Here is a 23,529-nt window from a genome sequence, read left to right on the forward strand (position 1 = left end):
AGTAGACTTAATTTTAAATCACTTGAATAAAACATAGCTATGGTACCTTAATTATTTCTTCAGTTCCAATTAATTCAGGAAAGAGGTCAAGTTCTGCAAAATTAAAAACAAAGATTACTAAAATTTTTATTCAACTAATTCAGCCTCATGGGTCAACCTTTGGATGGAAAGAGGGAAAAGAAAAAAAGACTGTTAGCTTGGAAAATAAAGAATCACTCAAAATAAAAATTTCAAATTTCAGGTTTCAAGACTACTGAACATTACAAAATCCAGCACTACATAAACATACGTGAGACCACATTTAAAACCTTCATCTCTGTCCTCTACTCCATCTCTCTTCTCTAGTCCTACCCCAGGTGTGACTGGAGCCAAGAAAGGATGGGGCACAGTAAGGCTGGTATTACTGGGTATAAAGAAACCCAAGTAATTTTTCATCAGTGTAGACTTCCTTTCATTCTTAGCTTGACTGATGAAAGCAGAGGTGGGGAAAGGCCAGGGATTTGGAAGAGAATTGACAGACTTATTTTCTTATTCAATCACTTACTCCCTTAAGTCCCTCTTTTGACTGAAGGTCAAATAATTCCTTTTATTTTTCAGATTTGGGTTTATACCTGTTTGCACACAGGGTGCCATACCAGGTAAAAAGGAGAGTGTTTTCCAGCAGGTGCAGCCTAGATCGGCAGCAGGAACAGCACCAGGAGGCTCACCACACTTTCTTCCCAGGGTCACTCAACGAATGCAGTCTACGCCAAGAACGTAGCGACCAGGACCACTCAAGTCTGTTTTTCCCAACTGACCAGCCCATGAAATCTCACTCTTCAAACACGACCTGTTAGTAAATGTTAGGGAAGACGGAGCTGGCTCTCTCTCCCCAACAAGGACCCTAGCCCCACTTCCAAATGTCTGAGGGGCTTGAGGACCGCTTTTCCTCACTCTCCAACCAAGTCGCCTGGGTCATCAGGAAGACAGGAGACAGGGTAACTGAGGGCTTGGGCATTAGCTCAAAGATGCCCTTATTCCTCTTATTTTAGGGAATCTGCTTCCATCCCCAAAGTTCATGCTCTTCACTATCCTAGTGCTGCTTCTGCTCTATTTTTACGCCTCTACAGATTCTCAAAGGAAATGCATATTCTATAGAATTTTCAAAGGCAGACATGAACTAACCTTAAATACTTATCAAACCCAGGTCTGTTTTACAATATGCATTTTCTTGAGTTTGTTTTTGTCATAAAATTTCTAGATATTAAGAAGCGTAAAACTATAAAATACTTTAAAGCCTGAATTCTATTTAAAAGAGTTCAAGTAAAATGTTGAAGTAAGGCCAGCCTCCAAGAGGATTTAGACAAAATTAATACTCTTGATTATTTAGCTGTTTTAAACTTACTTACCCTGAACAATTTTTGGTGCTATAAAAATAGACATATTCACTAGAAACAATCATAGTCTCAAATTCTAACTCTTAGTTATTATTATTTTTTTCTTGTTAAAACTGACCATGAAGGAGTTTAAAAGTTTATATTTGGATCATTAGTGTTCTTTTTCTATTTTTTGTCTCTGTGAACCCTCTCCCCTACCCTATTTTTTATGCTCTTTATTCCTTTTTTTTTTTTTTTTCCTTTTTAGGGCTGCATCCACGGCATATGGAGGATCCCAGGCTAGGGGTTGAATCAGAGCTACGGCTGCTGGACTACACCACAGCCACGGCAACATCAGATCTGAGCCTCGTCTTCGACCTACACCACAGCCACAGCAACACCTGATCCTTAACCCTCTGAGTAAGGCCAGGGATTGAACCCGCAACCTCATGGTTCCTAGTTGGATTCATTTCCGCTGCTGTGCCACAACGGGAACTCCATCATGCTCTTTATTCTTTATATTTTCAAATTAAAGTGATTTCAATAGTTTGAAACAACTTTCTCTACCCTGCAAGGAAACAATGCATGTGGATTTAAAAACAGGATGCAACTAAACTGTGAGAGAGAAAAAAGAATCTTTAATATGATTTTGTAAAAACTCTAATTAGAGAAATTCATGCGTGTAAAACTCTTCAAATTCAGTGAGTGAGACAATATATAATTTCATTGAGAATGATGTTAAATGGTGACACTCCTTTTCAGGTGCTTTTAAAATACTTTAACTTAACACAAATCATACTCAAATACTTGCTTGTGATACATATATCATCTGTATCTCATATTATATATTTCTCTGTTAAGAGACTACAGAGAAATATCTCCATGATAGTCCATTCTCTTCAACATGCTTAGGGGATTTTTTAGTTTTGTTTCTTTTTTTTAATGACCTAATTTCACCTAACTTCATACTTTTAATGAGCAAAGGTAATTCTATTATTAATTGTCAGGGTTGGGATGGGATATACATAATTACAACATGGAAGATAGATTTTCTTTTTTTCAATATTCTCCATGCATATATTGCATTTGACTAATTTTTATCTTTCATCAGAGCATAACTTAACCATACAGATTATGGTTCTTATTAAGTTAAAATACATAATTTTACTCACTTATAACCTCTACTGAGCATTAGGATCGGAGAGTTCTGCTATAACTGGCTTTGCTATTTACTGCAACTAAGAAGTAAGATGTTTGCTTGGGCCCCCTTTAGGCTCTTAGGGGCAGAACATACAGATCCAAGCAGCCCTTGGGTCCCTCTTTATTTCACGACCTTCTCTTAAGTAAAGACCTCAACTGTGGGTGCCTTCATGTTAGAAGAACCCACTTTGAAAGCTCTTTATTCTGGTTTCCTATTAGGGTCATATTATTTGAACTGACTGAAATTCTGCGTTTGCCCAGGAACATTGCTCCAAATAATTCAGAAGTCTTTTGCTAAGCCTTTTCAGAACAATTTTGAAATAAAATAATTTTGAAAGATTTATCTCCCTGGAGCATCTGAGGCATACTCCTGTGTCTGAGAGTTCATAGCACTCAAGGTCCGGCTCTAGTGACTGGCACAAGGTCGCAGAATGAGTGACCTTTGGCCTGCTTGTCATGACAAATAGTAACTGGTGTTTTAGTGGTCCCTGGTCTGACTCAGGCACTGCTGACATATTAAACAGTTCAAAAATTATACTGGGTTACAGAATCTTCTCACATCATCAAAATAGACTCCATGACGGCTATAAAAAGTCCAATGGTGAAGACTGTCAATTTTTTTTTTTTTTTTAGTAAACACATAAAATTCACATTTATGTGATAACTGAACAAAAGCTATTCCCTCCTTCTGGTTTTGTTTGGGGGCACACGCAATGTTAGATTTTGCTTTTCTTTTCTTTTTTCTGTCTTTTTAAACCTGTACCCATAGCATATGGAAGTTCCCAGGCTAGGGGTCAAATCGGAGCTGCAGCTGACAGCCTACACCACAGCCACAGCAAAGCGGGATTCGAGCCCCATCTGCAGCCTACACCACAGCTCATGGCAACACCGGATCATTAACCCACTGAATGGGGCCAGGGAATCGAACCCGCATCCTCAAGGATACCAGCCAAGTTCGTTACCACTGAGCCACATTGGGAACTTCAATGTTAGATTTTTCTAAAGGAGCATGTTGTCACACATTACTATTCCATAACACAAAAAGGCAACACTGATGTAGGTTGGCAAGCAAGGCTTATTTAATTGTTCAAAGGTAACCCAAGTTTCACAGTGCAAAGGTTAAAAAGCATTGTAGACTGCAATCTCTTCAAACTGTGATTTTAAATATCATGATATAACACCCATAGCATGGTACAGGCAGAATAAGGACAGACCTGTAGTAATTTAGCAAAGACAACTGTTATACAAATGAAAAGTACACAAAACAAGAAAATGTGTTGATCCAATTCACCTCACATTTAAATTTAACACATATAATCATCAAACCCTTAAAATATGTACTTAATGTCCTCTATTGCCATATTATTATAATTAGACCTACATTATAGAAATGAGCATAATTATTTTAGTTACAACCAAATAAATATATTTATGAATTACTCATAAGTATACTTTTCTAAAAAGTTTTTTAAAAAGAATATAGTTTTTTGTTTAATCTTAAAAAAGATTTCCTGGCATTCCCGTCACAGCACAGTGGTTAACGAATCCGACTAGGAACCATGAGGTTGCGGGTTCGATCCCTGGCCTTGCTTAGTGGGTTAAGGATCCGATGTTGCCGTGAACTGTGGTGTGGGTTGCAGACACAGCTCGGATCCTGTGTTGCTGTGGCTCTGGCGTAGGCCGGTGGCTACAGCTCCAATTAGACCCCTAGCCTGGGAATCTCCATATGCTGCGGGAGCAGCCCTAGAAAAGGCAAAAAAAAAAAAAAAAGATTTCCTTGAAAAAAATTAATTCTGAACATGAGTTTATGCATTTATTTTAAAATAGCAATTTATAATAATATTTAACGAACACTAACTACGGCGATATGGTTGTACACAACAATAAACGTCATTAAAATGCATAAGCAACAAATTAATCAAATTAGCCAGAGTTAAATGCACAACTTGGAAGAGTAGTTTTCCTTCACAAATATTGATTAGAATATTAAAAATCTGTGACTGAAAGAATGAGGGCAATTATAAATGGCCCACTTCATTTCTTTTTAACAAAAGCAACAAACACAGTATTTAGAAAATAGCTAACCAAAATAATAATAGCATAATTCAATAGGGTATATTACAATGTTTCTAAGATAATGAAACAACATGATTAACAGAATGAAATGGTACCAACAAAAACCATGAAATAAGCAGTAAACTCAAAAGCCACTTACATCTATATTCACCACATAAATCATAAAATTAAAAAATTTTGTAGGTACCATCCCACTAAAGCACAAGATGGTACTGCTGTAAGGACTTCCACTGTGATATGTTTACCATGGAAACAATATTTAGGGTAATGTAATTTCAATAATGAATTGGAAATATATGGATTGAAATGCCATTGCAGTCTTTAAGGTCAGAAAGAATGAATTCTAAGATAACTCATTTTTTCTTTATAAAAACAGGAAAAGCCCCAAATTTGGGTAAATTGGTTTTTGATGAAGGAATTTTTGGTAGGAATGATTAAGGGATTAACTAACATTTTAACCCCTGCCTTTTAAAAGTAATATCATAGCACAATATCAAATCAAATGCCATATTTCACTGAACTCTCATTACTATACAAAATGCTCTCAGGGACTGAGACATCCATGGAGATTAATGAAGTGTCCAAGCTAGCATCTCCTTGGTTCAATGGTGTCCTTGCCCTTTGAACAAACAGAAATTAGGTTGTAATATTTATTATTTTGTGCAAAAGTGAAAGTGCTACAAGAGATACGAGAATGTTGTACTTTCTACCAATGCAGACTTGATCTAAAAGGATCACACAGAAATCACTTCAGTGGAAAACAGACATTTGATCTATTTTTCCATATGCAATAAGCTTCTCTCAAAAAGGAAAAAGAAAAAATTTCAGAAGCTCTAAAGTTTTAGTTCAGTGGATAGAGTAGGAAAGTTCATAACAATAAATGGCTGAAGTTATTTTTTTGTAAGCTCCTGGGGATTTGTTTTTTTGGGGACATTTTTGTTTGATGTTTAGCAAGTAGAGTGGTCTAATGAAACCAAGAGAGTAAAACTGAGTGAACATATTCAATACAATTCATATTCTAAAATACACAATAAGATTGGAAGAGGTTTTTATATACCACATACGATTCACATACAATACTGGCCAATATGGGCAATGGTGCACTGCTAATGATGTCATTTAAAGGCGAATCACTATGAGCACCTTGGTGAAGACAAGAACCAATGAAGGGATGAAACCACAGCCAGTTATTTTGATACCTTCCAATGAGACTTCCATTTAAATAACCTAATTTTGAAAAACAATGCTAAATAAAATCAATAGGAAAGATGGTTACACCCAGGCCACGAGGCAGGTCATAAGAAATATTATTAAATAATTACACTGCCATCATGATAGTAGTAATATTCATTAGCCAGCAGTGTTCTAATTTCTGAAATATCTTGGCAAGGTCTGTACCCTGTGATTTGGAAGGATCCATAATCTAACGTCCAATGTTCTGACTTATATTCTTTAACCTAAAAATTCAACAGGTGAGAAGAACTATGATGAGGTCATCAGTGAACAAGCTCAAAATAGACTGAAGCCCTGTTACGGCATGTAGACCCCAAAGGCAAATCAATATGCATCAGTCTTCCTTCTAGAGGTAAACGTGGAACATGCTACAATGAATGTCACTTGTAACCACTGCCAGGAAAAACTTGTGCACATTTCAGTAAGGAGCCTCATGAGAGGGATGACCAAATACTTATATTTATGTATGTGTGAAGTTTGCATATATTTATGAATATGTATATCTATATTCTGTGTATGTATATTTATATGCGCATACATATATATACATACACATATAATTCCACTCTTTAAAACTGTTTATAATAGCAAGAGGAAAACTGTCACTTAGTTACATAAATTTGTAAATCATCAAATTATGATGGTCAGCCATTCTCTCAATTATTGCATATGCTTTGAGATCAAAGATTTCCCCGTAATACTTCAAGAAGATGCATGCAGATAAGATACGACTAGAAAAACTTTTTCGTTTGCTTTTGTGAAATAATATTGACAAAGCTAAGAGGAAAGCACTTCTCCCCTCCCCAACCAGATTACAAAAAGTGGACAAAAACATCCAAGATAAACCTTTGAGATGCTTTGTGTAGATATTTCAAAGAACCTCACACGATCCTTGGATCATGTATATACTTACTACAAAATGCTCTGGGGGCTGAAAGAGGAAATAAACACAAATGTAACCAACTCTTCATTACCCTAAACAAAAGTCGTTATATTTACTTTGCTGTTTTCATTTGATGATCTGTACAAACTTTACAATAGGTTTTGCTGTTCTTTTACAAATAGAAAACTTAAGTATTAAGAATAAATTTACCTACTGTTCTGCACCATATCTGCTGAGTGAAAAATGAGTTTCATGCTTTACAAAATTCCCTGATGATCCAGACTAAAAGGCAATCACTTTGCCTTTTGGCCAAAAGAATATAAAGTCAGAGAGAAAGCACCAATACATTCAGAAATTAAACTAAGATTAGGCAAATCAGGGGCGCACTCACCAGGGTCATCAGAAGGCATGTCGACAATCAGCTGGTCACTGTATTTTCCATATAAGCCATTGGTGCATATGGCTACTACCTGAAGAACGTAACTCATGTTGGGTAGTAAATTATTAAGAATGGCACCCTAAAAGAAAGATGGCAGTCACTATACAAATGAATTATTCTCATAGGAGTACTAACATACTAGACATCTGTCAAAGGAAAATATTTATATTTTATTAACCCGAGGAAAAAGCGTGTATGTTTACTTAACAATTGATACTGTCAAGTTGAACTTGTGGTATCTGTGAATTAGGAAGATACTGGAAAAGTAGGCTTTTTTTCTTTTTAGAAATTTAAATCAGATTTAGCTTTAGAAAGTTTCATTTTTTAACTTGAACTCTTCAAATTCCTAAGTGAGTAGCCAAAACTGTAGTTTAATACTTTAGACAAACAAACAAACAGCATTTGCAAGGAGGAGAATGTGAAAAACTTTCAATTTATTTCTTTATCTTAACAACATGTAAGCCAGACAATAACAGAATTTTTATCTTCTTTACATGATCATGAAATGCAAAGTAGTACATTCTCATAAATTCCATAACTTTCCAATTCACAGCGTCTCTGTTCTAGACATCTGAATTAAAAAGTTGTTATAAAGCTCATCTATTTTGTTTATATGTTATTCAACACCATGATAACGAAGACAATTTTTATTTAAATGCAGGTTCCGAAGGCTTGAGGGACATGAGCTGTCTGTATAGAGTTGAGGGTCTTGGATGTGCAGTGGAGCCATCCTGGATGGATTTTCTCAACTGCACCCCAATACCTCCCTACAAAGGCCAAGTTTAATGTTGAGATGCTCAGGTCACAGGAGGAATCTGCTTTCTTTTCTTTAATTTTCATGCAAGGGAGGAGAGGAAGAAAGAAGACTAAGTCTTTTCCTAAGGATTATCTGCCTCATGCCCTGAAGGTTCTACCTCCATTGACTTCACATCTGTTACTTGACTATTTGATGCAAAAAATGGACTCCAAGTCCCCTACTCTATCTTCCTTACGCTGGGACAACTTGATGGGGGAACTGAGCTCTGACATTGCAGGCCCAATTCTTTCTCCATCAGTGAAATCACAGTCAAAGTATTTAACCATTTGGCTCCTTTCCTTTGTAGAGAGAGGCTACACCAGGTGGTCTCCAGTTTCTAAGTTGTCTGTAAGGGTCTACTCTACACTTAGGGCCCCTGCGTAATTGAAAAACCTAAGAAAGAACCTAGAGTCGCACACTGTAGGTTTTGACATAACTGAATCGAGCTTCTGCTTCCCCTTCTCCCCACTACAGAGCTTCACGCAGAGTCTAACATCAACGAAGGCAACAATACACAAGCATTGCTAAGTTCTTATCCTAAGTTTGATCACTACAATATTATCAGTACATGAAACAACCCATCTTATAGTTACCAAGTCTTGGTAGCCGTCTGTCAAAAACTCATGCTTGGTCTGGTCTTCTCCCTCTAGCTGCTGGTACAGAACGGCAAACTTCTCAATCATGGTGTCATAAACTACTCGAGGTCTCTCCCATGTGACAAGGAGGCTGGTATAATTCTCTGGATCAGCTTGAACATTTTCTGGTTCTGAACTACAAACTTCAGAAGAAAAAAAAAAAAGATAATTATTGCTACAACTGTCAGCCTCTAGGATTTTAACCAGTAAAACACATTCTGCGAGAACTTTGGTTGTATTTTCACACAAAGTGAAAAGCTGTACTTTCCCACTCTGGTACTTTTGTTCAGGCCATCTTCTGTTTCTGAAAACGTCTTCCTTCTCTCCCATCTCTATCTGTTCAAGTCTGCCCAGTACCACTCAGGACAGGTACTGATCAAGAGCAGCCTCCTCTGTTAGGCATGGTCTGATTGCTACTGAAGTGATATCTGTCATTTTCAATGGTCTGTTTGGCATTAATTGCATAGTCTCTTATATTTTTCTTTTCTGCATGGGTCTTAATTCCTCTCGTAGATTGTAAGCAAAAGAAACTGAGCTTTTTTAATCTCTATATTGTCTTGAATCTGTCTAGCACATAAGCTCATGTTCAGAAATAATGGAACAGAGGATATCTTCAAGTTGATGGATTTTCATTACTTTTGTTTGGTACCTGATAAATGCGGTTAGCTCAGGATGAGGAGAATTTCAATGATGAAAGACAGTCTATTATCAGATAGTTTGCTCTTTGGAAATCCTTAAAATAATTACAAATTCCCTATCAGAGAAAGCCATAGGCGAATAACTAAAACTATTATTTCAATATTTTTCCGACCTGATGACAAAAATCCCACTTTGGCATTATAAATAGATTAAGCAATTAATTTCAGGGAATTAGAAGGTTTGTTTGTCTCATCCGAAAAAAAAATGTTCTGAAACTTGTTCAGGGATTCCTTAAAATGAATTGAAGCCCATGCTGGGAATCACGCCAAAAATCCAGTCCCATCAGAAAGCGTACTCTGATACATTCTGAAATACATTCATAATGTGATAATTGGGCTAATTGTGAGGATAAAAATTACAAAAGTCATGACATTGTGCTAATGAAGCAAAGCAATAAATATAATCTATCTTAGGCCAGAGAGATTTGCACAAGAGCGGCTCTAAGGCCAAAGACTAATTATTATGCTCACAGAATCTAAGCTTTCCTTTCAGGGACTACCTAACCTTACAAAGCCACTACATGAGACCATGCAGTTGACTTAAGCCAATGAATCGTCACTGCTACCAAAACTATTTCCAGGACCTAAGGAAAACATGCAAGCAGCTGCATCAGAATGTGACCAGAAAGCCTTTTGTCTCTACCAGTATGTAGTTTTTCTCCTGAACACAGGAGGGCACCCAAAACTAACAACTGATCTTACGAATTGAAACAAATTTTACATACAGTATTTAGTAACAGAAATTGTGGCATATGCTAGCTATGGTATATGAATGAATGAGAGAAAAGTAAAGATACATATATATTTTTTAAATGAATGTATGAGTAACTTCCTATGAGTTAGAGACAGAACTTTTCACTGTTAAAACTATAACGCTATTTTTGTTTATCAAGGATGTAGGGTTGGGTGTTCCTTTGGGAATAAGAGGACAATTCCTCATTATCAAAAACCATGCATTCAGAAAAAGAAAATGTATTCTAATTTAGGTCTAGACCACATCATCCTTACTCTATCTACGGACACTTCTATTAGTGTCCACCAGATGGCAGAATACCATTAAATCATCTCAAAAGTGAGCTGCTCACATCAATTACATCATTGGAGGAACAGGATTGCCTCAGACTTGCTTAAGATGAATCCTAAGTCTATTTTTGGAAGATTAAAAGTGATTCTGGACCATATCATTTGTAGATTTTGTTCAAAACTCAATCTCTTTTTAAAGAGTGAGAATGATTTAAAGTGAAGTATCTCTTCCTCAAAGATGAAAGTTTTATGCATGCACACAGAACATAAAAATCTGAAAAACTGAGAAAAATATAAAATTAGTCATTGCAAAATACCCAAAGGACTATTTCCTGAAGAGTACAATTTTTTTCAGATGTCTATATTCACCTTGCCTTAATAGCAGAAATCAGCAGGTATTTCAAATTTTAAGAATCAGCAATTAATATAAAGTAGGACTTTAAAAAGAAATTCGTATTTCCTTGTCACCAGGTTTTCATTTCTTTTCTTTCTTCATTATGTATTTGTAAAAGTTTATTGATAATTCTGTCACTGTTGTTGCTGTTTTTATTTATTTATTTTTTTGCTTTTTAGAGCCTCACCCGTGGGAGAGGGATCAAACCCACGGCCTCATGGTTCCTAATTGTATTCGTTTCTGCTGCACCACAATGGGAACTCCTGTTTAAGACTTTAAACTTACACCGTGATTAGGAATTTATTTTTAAAACATTCCTTTTGTTTATATATAACCGTAGTTTAGTAACATGTTTTAAATCTGCAGTTGAATCTTATCTTTTACATGCTGAAATAGAGAACTTTATGGAAAAAAGACATACACTTTAGAACATAATCAAGAAAAAGACCAGGACTTCAGAACACAGTCCATGATCTTGCCAAAGGATGGCTCTTCTATACGGTAGGATGGGATCTTTTCAATAACAATGTAGTTAATTCTATACACGATACCTTGTGTTCAAACATAAAGCTGGGTAACAAATATGGAATAAGTTATTCTTTTGCACTCTAAGCTTTCCTGATATTTTGTATTAAAATTACTTTAATTTTAATTAAACTAAAAAGACATGAGGACACCTGGATTGAAAATCAAGAAGGGGGTGTTCCCATCGTGGCGCAGTGGTTAACGAATCTGACTAGGAACCATGAGGTTGCGGGTTGGATCCCTGGCCTCGCTCAGTGGGTCAAGGATCTGGCGTTGCCGTGAGCTGTGGTGTCAGTTGCAGAGGCAGCTTGGAACCCGCATTGCTATGGCTGTGGCATAGGCCAGGGGCTACAGCTCCAATTAGCTCCTAGCCTGGGAACCTCCATGTGCCGCAGGTGTGGCCCTAGAAAAGAAAAAAAAAAGACAAAAAAAAAAAGAAAGAAAGAAAATGAAGAAGGGTTTTCTGGATCAACATATATTCAGACACTCAATACAAGCTACCAATAGATACAATAAAATAGTAACAAAATTATAATTTTCTTGATTATGGGGAGTTTGGAATTATGCTGAGGTTCCATCTTCTTCTTCAGGACTCGTCCTGATTCCTTTCTACAAGTTCATGTGAGCTGGATCACAGTTATTGATTCTTTAAGGAACACTGGCCAAGAAGGAGAATTTAGTTCCTGCAAGCTCTGTGCTATGAGTCGGGCTGTGACAAATCTGGGGTCCATGTCAAAGTCACACAGAAGTGGAGCTCCTGTTGTGGCTCAGCGGAAACGAATTAGTTAACTGACCAGTATTCATGAGGATGTGGGTTTGATCCCTGGCCCTGCTCAGTGGGTTAAGGATCCAGTGTTGCTGTGGTGAGCTGTGGTGTAGGTTGCAGACAAGGCTTGAACCTGGCAATGCTGTGGCTATGGTTGACAGCTGCAGCTCCCATTTGACCCCTAGCCTGGGAACTTCCATTTGCCACTGGTGTGGCCCTAAAAAAAAAGACAAAAAAAGTTACACAAATACATTGCTTCAGAAAAAAACCCAAAGGATCCTGACATCTAAAGCCTAAGGCTGTGGTACCTGTTTTAAAGGAGTGCTAAGTGTTCTTACTTAAAAACTGATCTTCAACATTCAATTCTCATTTACTTGGTTCCAGTTTTTTTCTTTTTTTGTCTTTTGTCTTTTTTAGAGCCACATCTGCGGCAAATGGAGGTTCCCAGGCTAGGAGTCTACTATTACGGAGCTGTTGCCGCTGGCCTACGCCAGAGCCACAGCAACGCTAGATCCGAGCTGTGTCTGCGACCTACACCAAAGCTCACGGCAATACTGGATCCTTAACCCACTAAGCAAGGCCAGGGATTGAACCCGAAACCTCATGGTTCCTAGTCGGATTCGTTTCCACTGTGCCACGACAGGAACTCCCCAGGCACTCTTGATGTACAAATAAAGATGGTGCTGTCCCTGCCTTCAGAAAACTCATTCCTATGAGAACCTCTAACCCTTACATTGAGTAAGTTATTAAATGTAATGGGTACTTTTATTTTCCAAACCCTAGACTCCATTTACAAAGGAATGCAAAATTAGCTTTTAAAAATTCTACCATTTTAGACCAAATTAGGTTCTGCTTTGCAAAATCACACATTTTCCCCACTACAAGTTGTAAAAGCTTCACAAAACTTAGCAAGCACAGTCCTATACCTTCTCATCACTTATATGAACAACTCAAAGGGTGAAAACCTTGGATGTAGGAATGTGCCTGCCTTGCAGAGCAAGTCCCAGAAGATTAACAGGCCCAACACTGAGTGTCACGAGGAAAAAGGAAAACACGTGGGAGAAGAAAAGGAAATAAATGAAGGAAAGACACCCCGGAGAAGAACATGATAACTCTTGCTGGGACAAGTCTCGGGATTAGCTAATCCTGAAAGCTGGTGAAGATGGTCAAGGGGAGATGGGCGTTTCCTTCTGCCTTTGCTGTTCCACAGGCCACCTTGGGAGATGGAACACAACCCCGAGGGAGAAGGTGTGGTCTCAGCTCCATGGATTATGAGTAAAAATGTAGGTGGAGGTGCAGACAGGGCTGCGATTCTCGGGGAGTGGCGGAAAAATGTCCTCATTACCTAAGACGTCACTACGTTTTTATCTAGTATTTCCCACTGTCTTGTGGTTGCAGACGGTTCAGCACAGCCCATGGCAGAAGGACTTTGTGAATGCACACTGATAAACCCACAGCATCCTTGCTTGAGGTTTATGAGCCTCCCCGAAAGAAGTACTGAGACAGGTAATTCAATGACTATCACGAGAGGCACTTGGAGATTTACAGTCAGAAGTCAGTCAATACTAAGGGTGTGATTTCCGCTCAGGGAGCAGCAGGTCTTAATAAAACTAATGTAAAGACTGCCAGAACGGTTAAAAATAATAACTAGAAAGGATCTGTCAGTGTCTTGTACTTCTCAATGATTATACGCCACTCCTTTTAGATAAACAGCCAAAAGAAATCTTTCCAATTCTACCTAATTCAGTCAATCTTCCCTCGGAACACCCAGTAACTTTGTCGACAGTTCAATTTATAACATATAAGAAGTAATCTCCATGTCACTATCTGCACATGGTTAAAGCCCAGTGTTAATGTACATGTGACCTTAATGAATGCTATTTACAACGACTGACCTTCAAGAAGGTGATGCATAATTCATCACGACACTTTTCAGGAAATTACAGACAATTTCTCACAACTCAGACCCAACATTAAGCTATAAAGACACTCTTGAAAAGTACATTATGGTTTTTTTTTTTTAAGTTTGCATTGATTATGTTACAATGCTAGTAAATGAGATTTAAAGCACATTTATAATTCTGTTCAACAAACACAAGCTTTACAACATGGAAAACTTGAATAGCACCCCATACGTATGGTGATAGCTTGCCCCCTCTATATAAACATATTTATAGATGCACACACACACACACATATGTACACAATGCACCCTGCAGTAACAGTAGCTACAAACATGCACCCTATTAGGTTCAAGGGACTGGACTGCTGTGTAAATGTTAACTCATTTAAACCTCATGACAACCCTACCAAGTGGCCATTTTTAACTCTCGTTTAATAGGTGAAGAAACTGAGGCGTCGAGAAATTAAATAACTTGACAAATTTTATGTAACAAAGAAGTATTTGCACTGGGGTTTGAAACCACAAGTCACCTGGACTTGAAAGCCCAAGCTCTTTCCCACTGGGCTTCAGGAGGCCTCTGCTTCTAGGGGGACAAGAGGGCAGCGGGGACAGAGCTGGCCTTCACCTCCCCTACATGCTCGTACTGTTTGTGAGCTTATTCACACAGACTGCTCATTAACTAAGAGGCGGCTTCCACTAACTCCTTCAAGGTCAGATGGTTCTAGTCAATTCTGTGATTCTTAGAGGAGTCAGTGTCTGCTCCACAATGCCCCAAATAAATGCCTTTTAATACATGGCACCATTACCTAAAAAGGCAAAAACAGAGGACTGAAGTTCTGCTAAAACATGCAGACTGAATTCTGCTCTAAATGCAAAGACGAATAAGGCTTGATCTCTGCCATCAAGAAGTTCACATGGATATGTATACCTCACATGGTCTTTGCAATTACTTGCAGCGGACTTGGCAAAACATATTTTTCCACAATGCATTTACTGAGAGCAGGATTCTGACAATTTTCGTGCCACCTCTTTCTTCTCTCTTGGTCAAAATGAGGATGTTAGATATTTATAGTAGCAAAATCTATAAATATAACCCGAATGTCCAAAATTGAGTAACTAATTTAATCAGTTACTATGACTATACAATGGCATAGTACATAAAATTAGGGATGGTCTATTAATGATATACTTAATCACTAAGTAAAATCAATTAACAGATAAATGTAGTACAGCCTCATTTTTATTATATATATGTTTAAGAGAAAGGCCTAGAAGGATATTCCCCAAAATCCTCATAGCAGTTATCACTGGGTGATGACATCATAGGGGATTTTTATTTCCTTTTGTGTGTGTACCTATATATTCTCTATTTTTTTTACAATGTTAATGCAATAAAAACTTATTTTCAGATTCAATTTAATAAAGATTAAATCCTGAACATAAATGCAGTCCTCAAAAATTATTTTCAAATTCAGCTCGAGGGATAAAATGTATCCATTAAGGGAAAAAAAAATCACAAGAATATGCATACAGAAAATAAATGCTGGTTCAATGTAAATACTCATGATGGAAAATGCAAGAATTCATATGGGTTAATACATTGAGCTGTGCAAGAGGCATCTGTTGAGAATTGCCTGCCATATTTTTATTATAGAGAAGTGGATTCTAACCATCATTTGGTGAATATTTGGTGAATAAGAGCTTTATTTTGGCCCAGCAATGAAGGTAAAGTGATAAAAGACTTAGCTCCTTCCTTCCTGGAGCTCAGAGTGTGGTGAGGGGACAGATAGGTAAAGAGACACTATTATACGGCGGCCACTGCTAGGAAGTTAGGATGAGCTGAATATAGGAGCTCCTGGACACTCTGTATACATTCAGACAAGCATCATTCAATGGCACCCCCAGGGCATGGCCACTGTAGGAGTGCACAGTCCTGTGCTCGGGCCAGAGCCAGGCTGGGTAGGGATGGAGGGAGAGTTAGAGATGCCTCCCGGAGTCTTGAAGAAGGAGAGGAGACAAGCAAGCAAAACCAGCAGGGAAGAACATGCCCTGGATCGGAAACAGCATGTCTAAGTGCCACCTGCAAGAGTGTGGTATGCCCTCTTCAGGGGACCTCAGAGTTCAGGACATGGGAAGGGAGCTGGTTGCGCAGAAGTAAGTGCTTGAGCAAGTAAGTACTAAACAGAACCTACCATGGAATGACAAACAGTTTGGATTTTAGTCTAAAAGCAATGGGACCTGTCTCCTGGGATAGACCATAATATAAGAAAGGGAATGTGTACATATATATATGTATGTATGAGTGGGTCACTTTGCTATACAACAGAAATTGGCAAAACTTTGTAAATCAACTATTTTATTTATTAACTTATTAATTAATTATTTTTTTGTCTTTTGTCTTTTTTAGGGCCACACTGGTGGCATATGGAGGTTCCCAGGCTAGGGGTTGAATTGGAGCTGTAGCTGCTGGTCTATGCCACAGCCATGGCAATGCAGGATCCAAGCCGCCGCTGTGCAACCTATACCACAGCTCACTGAGTCAGGCCAGGGATCGAACCTGCGTCCTCATGGATGCTAGTCAGATTCATTTCCGCTGCGCCACGAGGGGAACTCCCCATCAACTATTATTGATATAATAAAATATTTTAATTTTAAAAAGTTCTAAAAAATAAATAAAAGTAATGGGGTCCATTGAAAGGTTTTAATAAAATAAAATAAAACTGATAAAAGTACATGACCCCAGAATCTTATTGATTTATTTCGTTATTTGGTCATCGGTATTTTAGAAAGGATGGTTAAATCTTTCTTTTTTTTCTAATCAATTGTGTGTTAATTACCAGACAGGAAGTTCTAGTATTCAGTATTGCTGGTAGAAATATAATGGGATTTCCTTACTCTGGGGAAATTTAATTTGAAACAATGTCACATTAAATGCAGCTATACATCACTGCTGTCTTGGGCTCTGTTTTTTGGGGTTTTTTTTTTTAATCCTTTTTAGGGCCACACCCATGGCATCTGGAAGTTCCTAGGCTAGGGGTTGAATCACAGCTGCAGCTGCTGGCCTACATCACAGCCACAGCAATGCAGCATCAGAGCTGCATCTGTGACCTACACTGCAGCTCACAGCAACGCCAGATCCTTTACCCACTGAGTGAGGCCAGGGACTGAACCTGTGTCCTTCTGGGTACTAGTTGGGTTCGTTTACCGCTGAGCCAAGACACGAACACCGGCGCTCTGTTTTTTGGCTGTTGTTAAAGGATGAGTGATTGTCACAAAAATTACACTGAAATGGTAAAAACACGCTATTTCAATGCCTAACTGTCAAACTCAGACGACTACTGAATTAATCTTATCCACGGCCAAAAATTTACTGCAGGGCTGGGATCAAAGAAGACCATGTACTTGGAAAGGTTTTTGGTCCCCAAAGCAAAGGCCACTTCAACCCCTTCTCTCATGAACTGGTACACCCTCAGCGTAGACTGAAAGGAACAAGTCCGGAGATGCAACTGACTGTGTCCTCTGGACACTTTCAAAGGCTTCTGATGGCCGTGCCAGCTTCAAAAGACACAGCAGGCACTCCAGCAGCCTTCCTTCTGCCTCCTCTCCATCGCCTGCGCCTGACAAGGACAAACTTCTTTTCTTTCAAAGAAGGAAACTGGGGAAAAGACTCACTTTTTATTCAGTAAAAATTCAGTGCCTTTGGTTTCAATCCTTACTGGGCTCTAGGCTTCTCTGGGAGCTGCCCACACAAAGATGGGCATTTATTTAAAACCCAAATCACGCATCCAGACTCAGGTCAAATGTGGTTCTCCCATGGAGATTCCCTGGTCATCCCAACCAGCAGTGACCTCCCCAAGCTCTGAACACCTCACCCCTCTTTCATTCCTCTCTTGCAGCTGTTAGCACAGGCATCTGCCCTAAAGGGCACGTGGGGGTGGGGGTGCGGCTTGGCCACCTATTACTGTGCGTTTTAGAAAAATTACTTCCCTTGCTGAAGCTCACTGCTTCTTATCTGCAAAATGGGGTTATTCACATGGAAAGTATATATTTATATATATACTCCCCCCTTTTTAAGCACATATACACATCTCGGTACATGGAAGTTCCTGGGATAGGAGTTGAATTGGAGTTGCAGCTGCAGCTGGCCTACACCACAGCCACAGCCACACTGGCTCCGAGCCACATCTGCAGCCTATGCCACAGCTCACGGCAATGCCAGATCCTTAACCCACCAAGAGAGGCCAGGGATTGAATCCGCACCTTCTTAGAAACTATGGTGGGTTCTTAACCCACTGAGCCACAACAGGAACACCTGAACAGGTATTTTTAATTACCATTTTATAAATACGGCAAGCAAGATTCAGAGACGTTAAGTAGCTCACCTAAAGCTACAAAGCTATAATCAAAATATTTCCAAAAAGCTAAGTCTTGTGTGTTTTCCATTACACCACAGTTACCTCCTAAAAAACTGAATCTACAGGAGTGGTAGAAAAGTTATCCAATACCTACCTGCTTCATGAATCTCTTCCTTTCCGGTATATGAGGAAAACACCTGCCTGGAGAACTTGTATTGCTGTTCTCGAAAATTATTTTGTAAGTAGTCCATCAGCATGACATAACCAGATTGTTGCATTGTAAGAACTTCACAGAAAACAGCCAACTGGAAAGAAGATATTTAACACATAATTCAACATATCAGCTTCGAAAGAATCAGAGAATGCTTTATAACAGATTTTCTACAGCAAAGTTTAGAGAATAATTCTTTTTGAGTTGCTTCAAATTACTTCATCTGAATTTCCAAGATTACCTGGCTTTCAGAGATGCTAACTGTATCCTTAAAAACAATCCAGTCCACGGTGTCTGTGCAGGGAGGGGAAGTCAGCGAGCCATTGTACGTGTAATACTTGTCGGTTGAGTTTGGCAGAAGGTTCAGCAATGTGAACGGATCCAATGCAGCCTGTTTCCCTACAAAGGAAGAACATACATCTCAGCTGAAATTCCACCACTGGAGCTTAGCTGTTCAAAGGTCCTGTGACACAGAGACATATGCTTTGATATGTATTATTTAAGCAGAACTGAAATTTTAAGAACATTTCAGATATATCGCAAAACGATAAAACTGGCGTACCCCAAATTTTCTTGCATATATCACCACATAGTGTTAGATGTTTTATCTTTACACGGGCAAGATGCTGGAGAGATTATTTCTACATAGGAAAGATATTCAGATATCGTACGGCCATCTCAATGGATACTATAAAGGCATCTGCTAAGATGTAATACCAGCTTGTGGAAAACAAAAGCAAGACCTTATTCTGATGAGGATTATCTACAAAAGTCTATGATAAAGATCGCATTTAAGGATGACTTACTGAAAGGTTTTCCCTTAGTGATAAAGACAAGGACATCCTACTACCTCCATTTCCATCGAACACTGAATTTAAGGACTGGAATTGTTTATTTTACTTACTTATAATAAAGTAAGAAGAAGGAAAAAAAGTCATGAATATTGGGCAGGAAAAATGATATAATCATAATCTGCAAATAACACAACTGAGTATGTGAAATACTGAAAATAATTTACCAACTACTGGAATAGTAAGAGCATTTAGCAAACTCACTGCATATAAAACCAAATATACAAAACTTGATTTTATTTATTTTTCTTTCTAGCTTTTTATTTTCTTTTAATTTTATTTTTTATATATAATGATTTTTATTGTTTTCCATTATAGCTGGTTTACCGTGTTCTGTCAATTTGCTACTGTACAGCCTGGGGACCCAGTTACACATATATGTATACATTCTTTTTTCTCACATTTTCAGGCTCCATCATAAGTGACTAGATGATTTTATTTCTACGTACTGGCAACAAACTAGAAAATGAAGTTTCAAACAATATAACATGATAGCAACAAATATCAATACAAGTTAAGTCTAACAAGTGATACGTAAAACATCTATTTCGAAAATTTAAAAACTTCCTTGAGAGAATTAGACAAAACCTTAAAAGGGTGGGAATATGTTAATGGAAAGACTGAGTGTTGTAAAGATGTTGAATTTCGGGAGTTCCTGTTGTGGCGCAGTGGAAACGAATTTGACTAGTATCCATGAGGATGTGGGTTTGATCCCTGGACTTGCTCAGTAGGTTAAGGATCTGGTGTTGCCATGAATTGTGGTGTAGGTGGCAGACGCGGCTCGGATCCCACATTATGTGGCTGTGGTGTAGGCCAGCAGCTGTAGCTCTGATTCGACCGCTAGCCTGGGAACTTCCATAAGCCACAGGTGTGGCCCTAATAAAAAAAGGATGTTGATTTCCCCCAAGTTGTTTCATGAGGTCAACGATGTTTTTTGGTTGTTGTTATGACCTCACCCACGGCATATGGATATTCCCAGGTCAGGGACTGGATGAACCCAAGATGCAGCTTCAGCAATACCAGATCCTTTAATCCACTGCACCAGGCTGGGATCGAACCTGCACCTCCACAGTGACCTACACCACTGTAGTCAGATTCTCAACCCACTGTGCCACAGAGGGAATTCCAATGACTTCTTAGTCAAAATCTCAGATGGGTTGGTGTGTGTGTATTAACTGACATTCTGATTTTAAAATTTAAATGGAAATGCAAAGAAAAGTTAAGACAATCTTCAACCAAAACAAAGTGGGCGATCTCTAGTGAGAAGACCTACTATATTCGGCTATAGAAATCATGATAGTGAGATTTTATGCAAAGATAGACACAGAGAACAATGAAAGAAAAGAGGCCAGACCCACACATATATGGTTACTTGGTTTATGACAGAAAATAATTACTATGTAATGAATGAAAGGCCTTTTCAACAAACAGTGCTATATCAACTGGATATCCTTAAGGAAAAATATAAATCTTTATTCCCTACTTCACACCATAAGCATAAATCAGTTCTAAGTAGAGTGTGGATCTAAATGTTAACAGAATAATAAGGCTTTAGAGGAAAACACTGAGAATTATCTTCATAACTTTAGCATAGGTTGAGATTTCTGAAGTAGCATGAAAAAAGAGTTCATAACGGGGGTTTTCGTGGCTTGCAAAAACACACACTTCATCTGAATAACCTCACTACCACTAACACAGGAGAGTGTCACACCTGAGCCAACGCTGCTCTATGTGTGATCAGTCACTCACTCAACCAATCCTTTTCTTTTGAACATAAATTAGTGATTAACCAACCAATCAGATCCTCCTTCCGCGGGAGGTTGACAGAAGGAAGGGGAAAGATGAGGAAGGTAAAAGAGACAGGGCGTTAAGACAAAGACCACAGTTGGGCCTGGTGCAAAGGGAGAGCCACTAAACACTTAGAAAGAATTCTTACTGCTTAGGACAGTGAGACTTACTATGGGGCCACATCAACACTGCCTGTGAGGATTTTTCACTATACAAATTCCTGGGCTGCATTTGTGATTAAGAAAGCACCGCAAATGATTCTAATGAGAATCCCATTTCAGGACCACTGATAATGTTACCTGGGGTGTGTGTGTCTCTTCCTTGCAACTTGAAAGATTTCAACTAACAGTTTTCCCTTTTGTAGGCCCTGCTTGGGGAATATTAATGCATCATCTTTGTGCAACATCATCCTCTTTCTCACCACCCCCTGTTAGAGCGATGCCTACCATAGAGTAGGTGTGATGGAAGGAACGGAAAGAAACAAAGGTGTCAAGAGGGAAGGAAAGAGAAATGGGTTTATCGCTTAGTGAGAAATACAGAACATGACCAACCAGCCCACCTTATAATATGTTATAACCTGAATGATGGTTGAAAAGTGCTGTTTGTTAAAATAATTCACATCATACGGAGAATACGCAGCAGGACTAGGGAGTTTAGCTGCAGTTCCTGAGTCACCCTCTAAAAAGACAAGCACTGCTTTTAAGTCCCCAGCAACAGTGGCTGGCAGCCAGTACTGGGACGTCTTCTGTTTATTGGGCGCTGGGGGATTTTCTAGACTCTGAAATAGGACTAAATTTAATCCAAGAACTCTCAAAATGGAAACATTTAACTGTGGGAAGATTTAACGGGTTTAGTTTGGACAGATCATATCTCACAACCATTCAAATCAAATTGGCATGTGTTTCCTAAGTGTTCTGAAACCTGTAACTAATATCAATCTCTTCTCTATATTGGAACAAATTTTAAGACAGTCAGGATCTAAATCCTGGCTCTATCATTTATGAACCACATGGGCTTAGGTATCTTTGCTGAGTACATGGAAATATTAAGTATCTGGCGAATGAGTTGAAAGGCATAGGGTACTTTATTTTTTGGTAAAAGAGGAGGGAAGAAGTTGACTTGGTAACAGAAAGCAGACTAGCATGTGTTCCCAGACAGCCCAAGAGACCACTTGCGCTGCTTCCAAATTAAGAGCCAGGACACAGGCAGAATGCTGTTAGGGAACCCAAATTCCCAGGGGGGTTGTGGTGGTATTTGACAGCAGGCTCTGAAGAAGCATCACCCCCCACAAGGGGTAACAGACAGTAGATATTGGAAAGGAAACTTTAGTCAAAGAACATGAGTAAAGTGGTTCTTAAGCTCATACGACAGCCTCCTAGAGACCCCCCCCCCCCAGAAACAACTGAAGAAGCTTCAAGAATGTGGTCAACATGCCACGATTGTCCAAATCTGTACTAACCACCAATAACAGCATCACTTTTGTGGTCTTCACAGGCTGGTGAAAGGCCTGGGAAAATTCAGATTCGTAGTTAACGTAATTTTCAGTGTGGGAATTCAAACTAGCTGCCTTCCTGCAGTCTGCATAGATCTCACTTTCTGACTAAATGAGGGAAAAATTAAGTGTAGCTTATGTTGAATTTTGCAATCCAGGTGGATAACAGCTTTATCCCGTGTTTGACTGCATCTTTCAAAAGTAAACAAAGCTGCATTGCTAGAGCTCACAAATTCTGAGCTGTGTGGTCAGTTCAGGTTCTCACATGTAATTGACAAAGACGAATCAATCCCAGGCCAGACTTCTGCTTTCAAGGAAAGGATCTATGTGAGTTTTGTTTCTGATTTCAAATCCTGCAGGTTCTCTGAGAGGAATAATCCTTGCTTTACTGATAACTCAGGACATTAATACGCTGTTTGTGGGTGCTTAATAAAAATAAAATAACAATAACAACAGGTGTGCTATCTCTTGCCAGCGTTGCCAAAGGCACATCCTGTGGCAAATTACAAGATCCATGAGATAGCAGGCGGAACCTAAAAGCATAATGCATCTTGTTCTATGTAAGCATTCACCTTCCAAAAATCTCATCTCATCATATTGATAAAGCAAAGGACTTACCAAGGAAACCACCAGGGAATGCATTCAAACTTGAGTGACAATTCCCTCTTCATTTTAAGTATATTTTTTATAAAATTTACTGGTTCAAGTTTACAAATTAGAGTTTTTAACAGATGTACATGGAAAGACTGAATAAAAATTCATTTAATGCATGATGTGATTAGCTTGTTTTCAATAATCAAATCAGAAAACCTCAACTTCTTCATATTAACATCTGATGATTTCTATGTGACAAAAATTTCTGATAAATTGTTTTTTAGTGAGAAATGTATAAACCATCCACTGTGA

The 23,529-nt window shown here is 38.5% G+C and overlaps 1 protein-coding gene across 2 annotated transcripts in view; it reads right to left on the minus strand.

The window, feature by feature from the left end:
- Positions 1 to 23,529, minus strand: part of PTPRZ1 (protein tyrosine phosphatase receptor type Z1) — a 181,335-nt gene that overhangs the window by 56,621 nt on the left and 101,185 nt on the right. For both annotated transcript variants that reach the window (XM_047763545.1, XM_047763544.1), the window contains exons 7-11: positions 18,734 to 18,891; positions 18,436 to 18,586; positions 8,576 to 8,760; positions 7,139 to 7,265; positions 47 to 93 (exon numbers count right to left, since the gene is read on the minus strand). In XM_047763545.1, coding sequence (XP_047619501.1) covers positions 47 to 93; positions 7,139 to 7,265; positions 8,576 to 8,760; positions 18,436 to 18,586; positions 18,734 to 18,891 — 668 coding nt within the window. The remainder of the gene's footprint in view (positions 1 to 46; positions 94 to 7,138; positions 7,266 to 8,575; positions 8,761 to 18,435; positions 18,587 to 18,733; positions 18,892 to 23,529) is intronic.

This window comes from Phacochoerus africanus, chromosome 16 (assembly GCF_016906955.1).
Source record: "Phacochoerus africanus isolate WHEZ1 chromosome 16, ROS_Pafr_v1, whole genome shotgun sequence".
In the NCBI taxonomy this organism is placed as follows: Eukaryota; Metazoa; Chordata; class Mammalia; order Artiodactyla; family Suidae; genus Phacochoerus; species Phacochoerus africanus.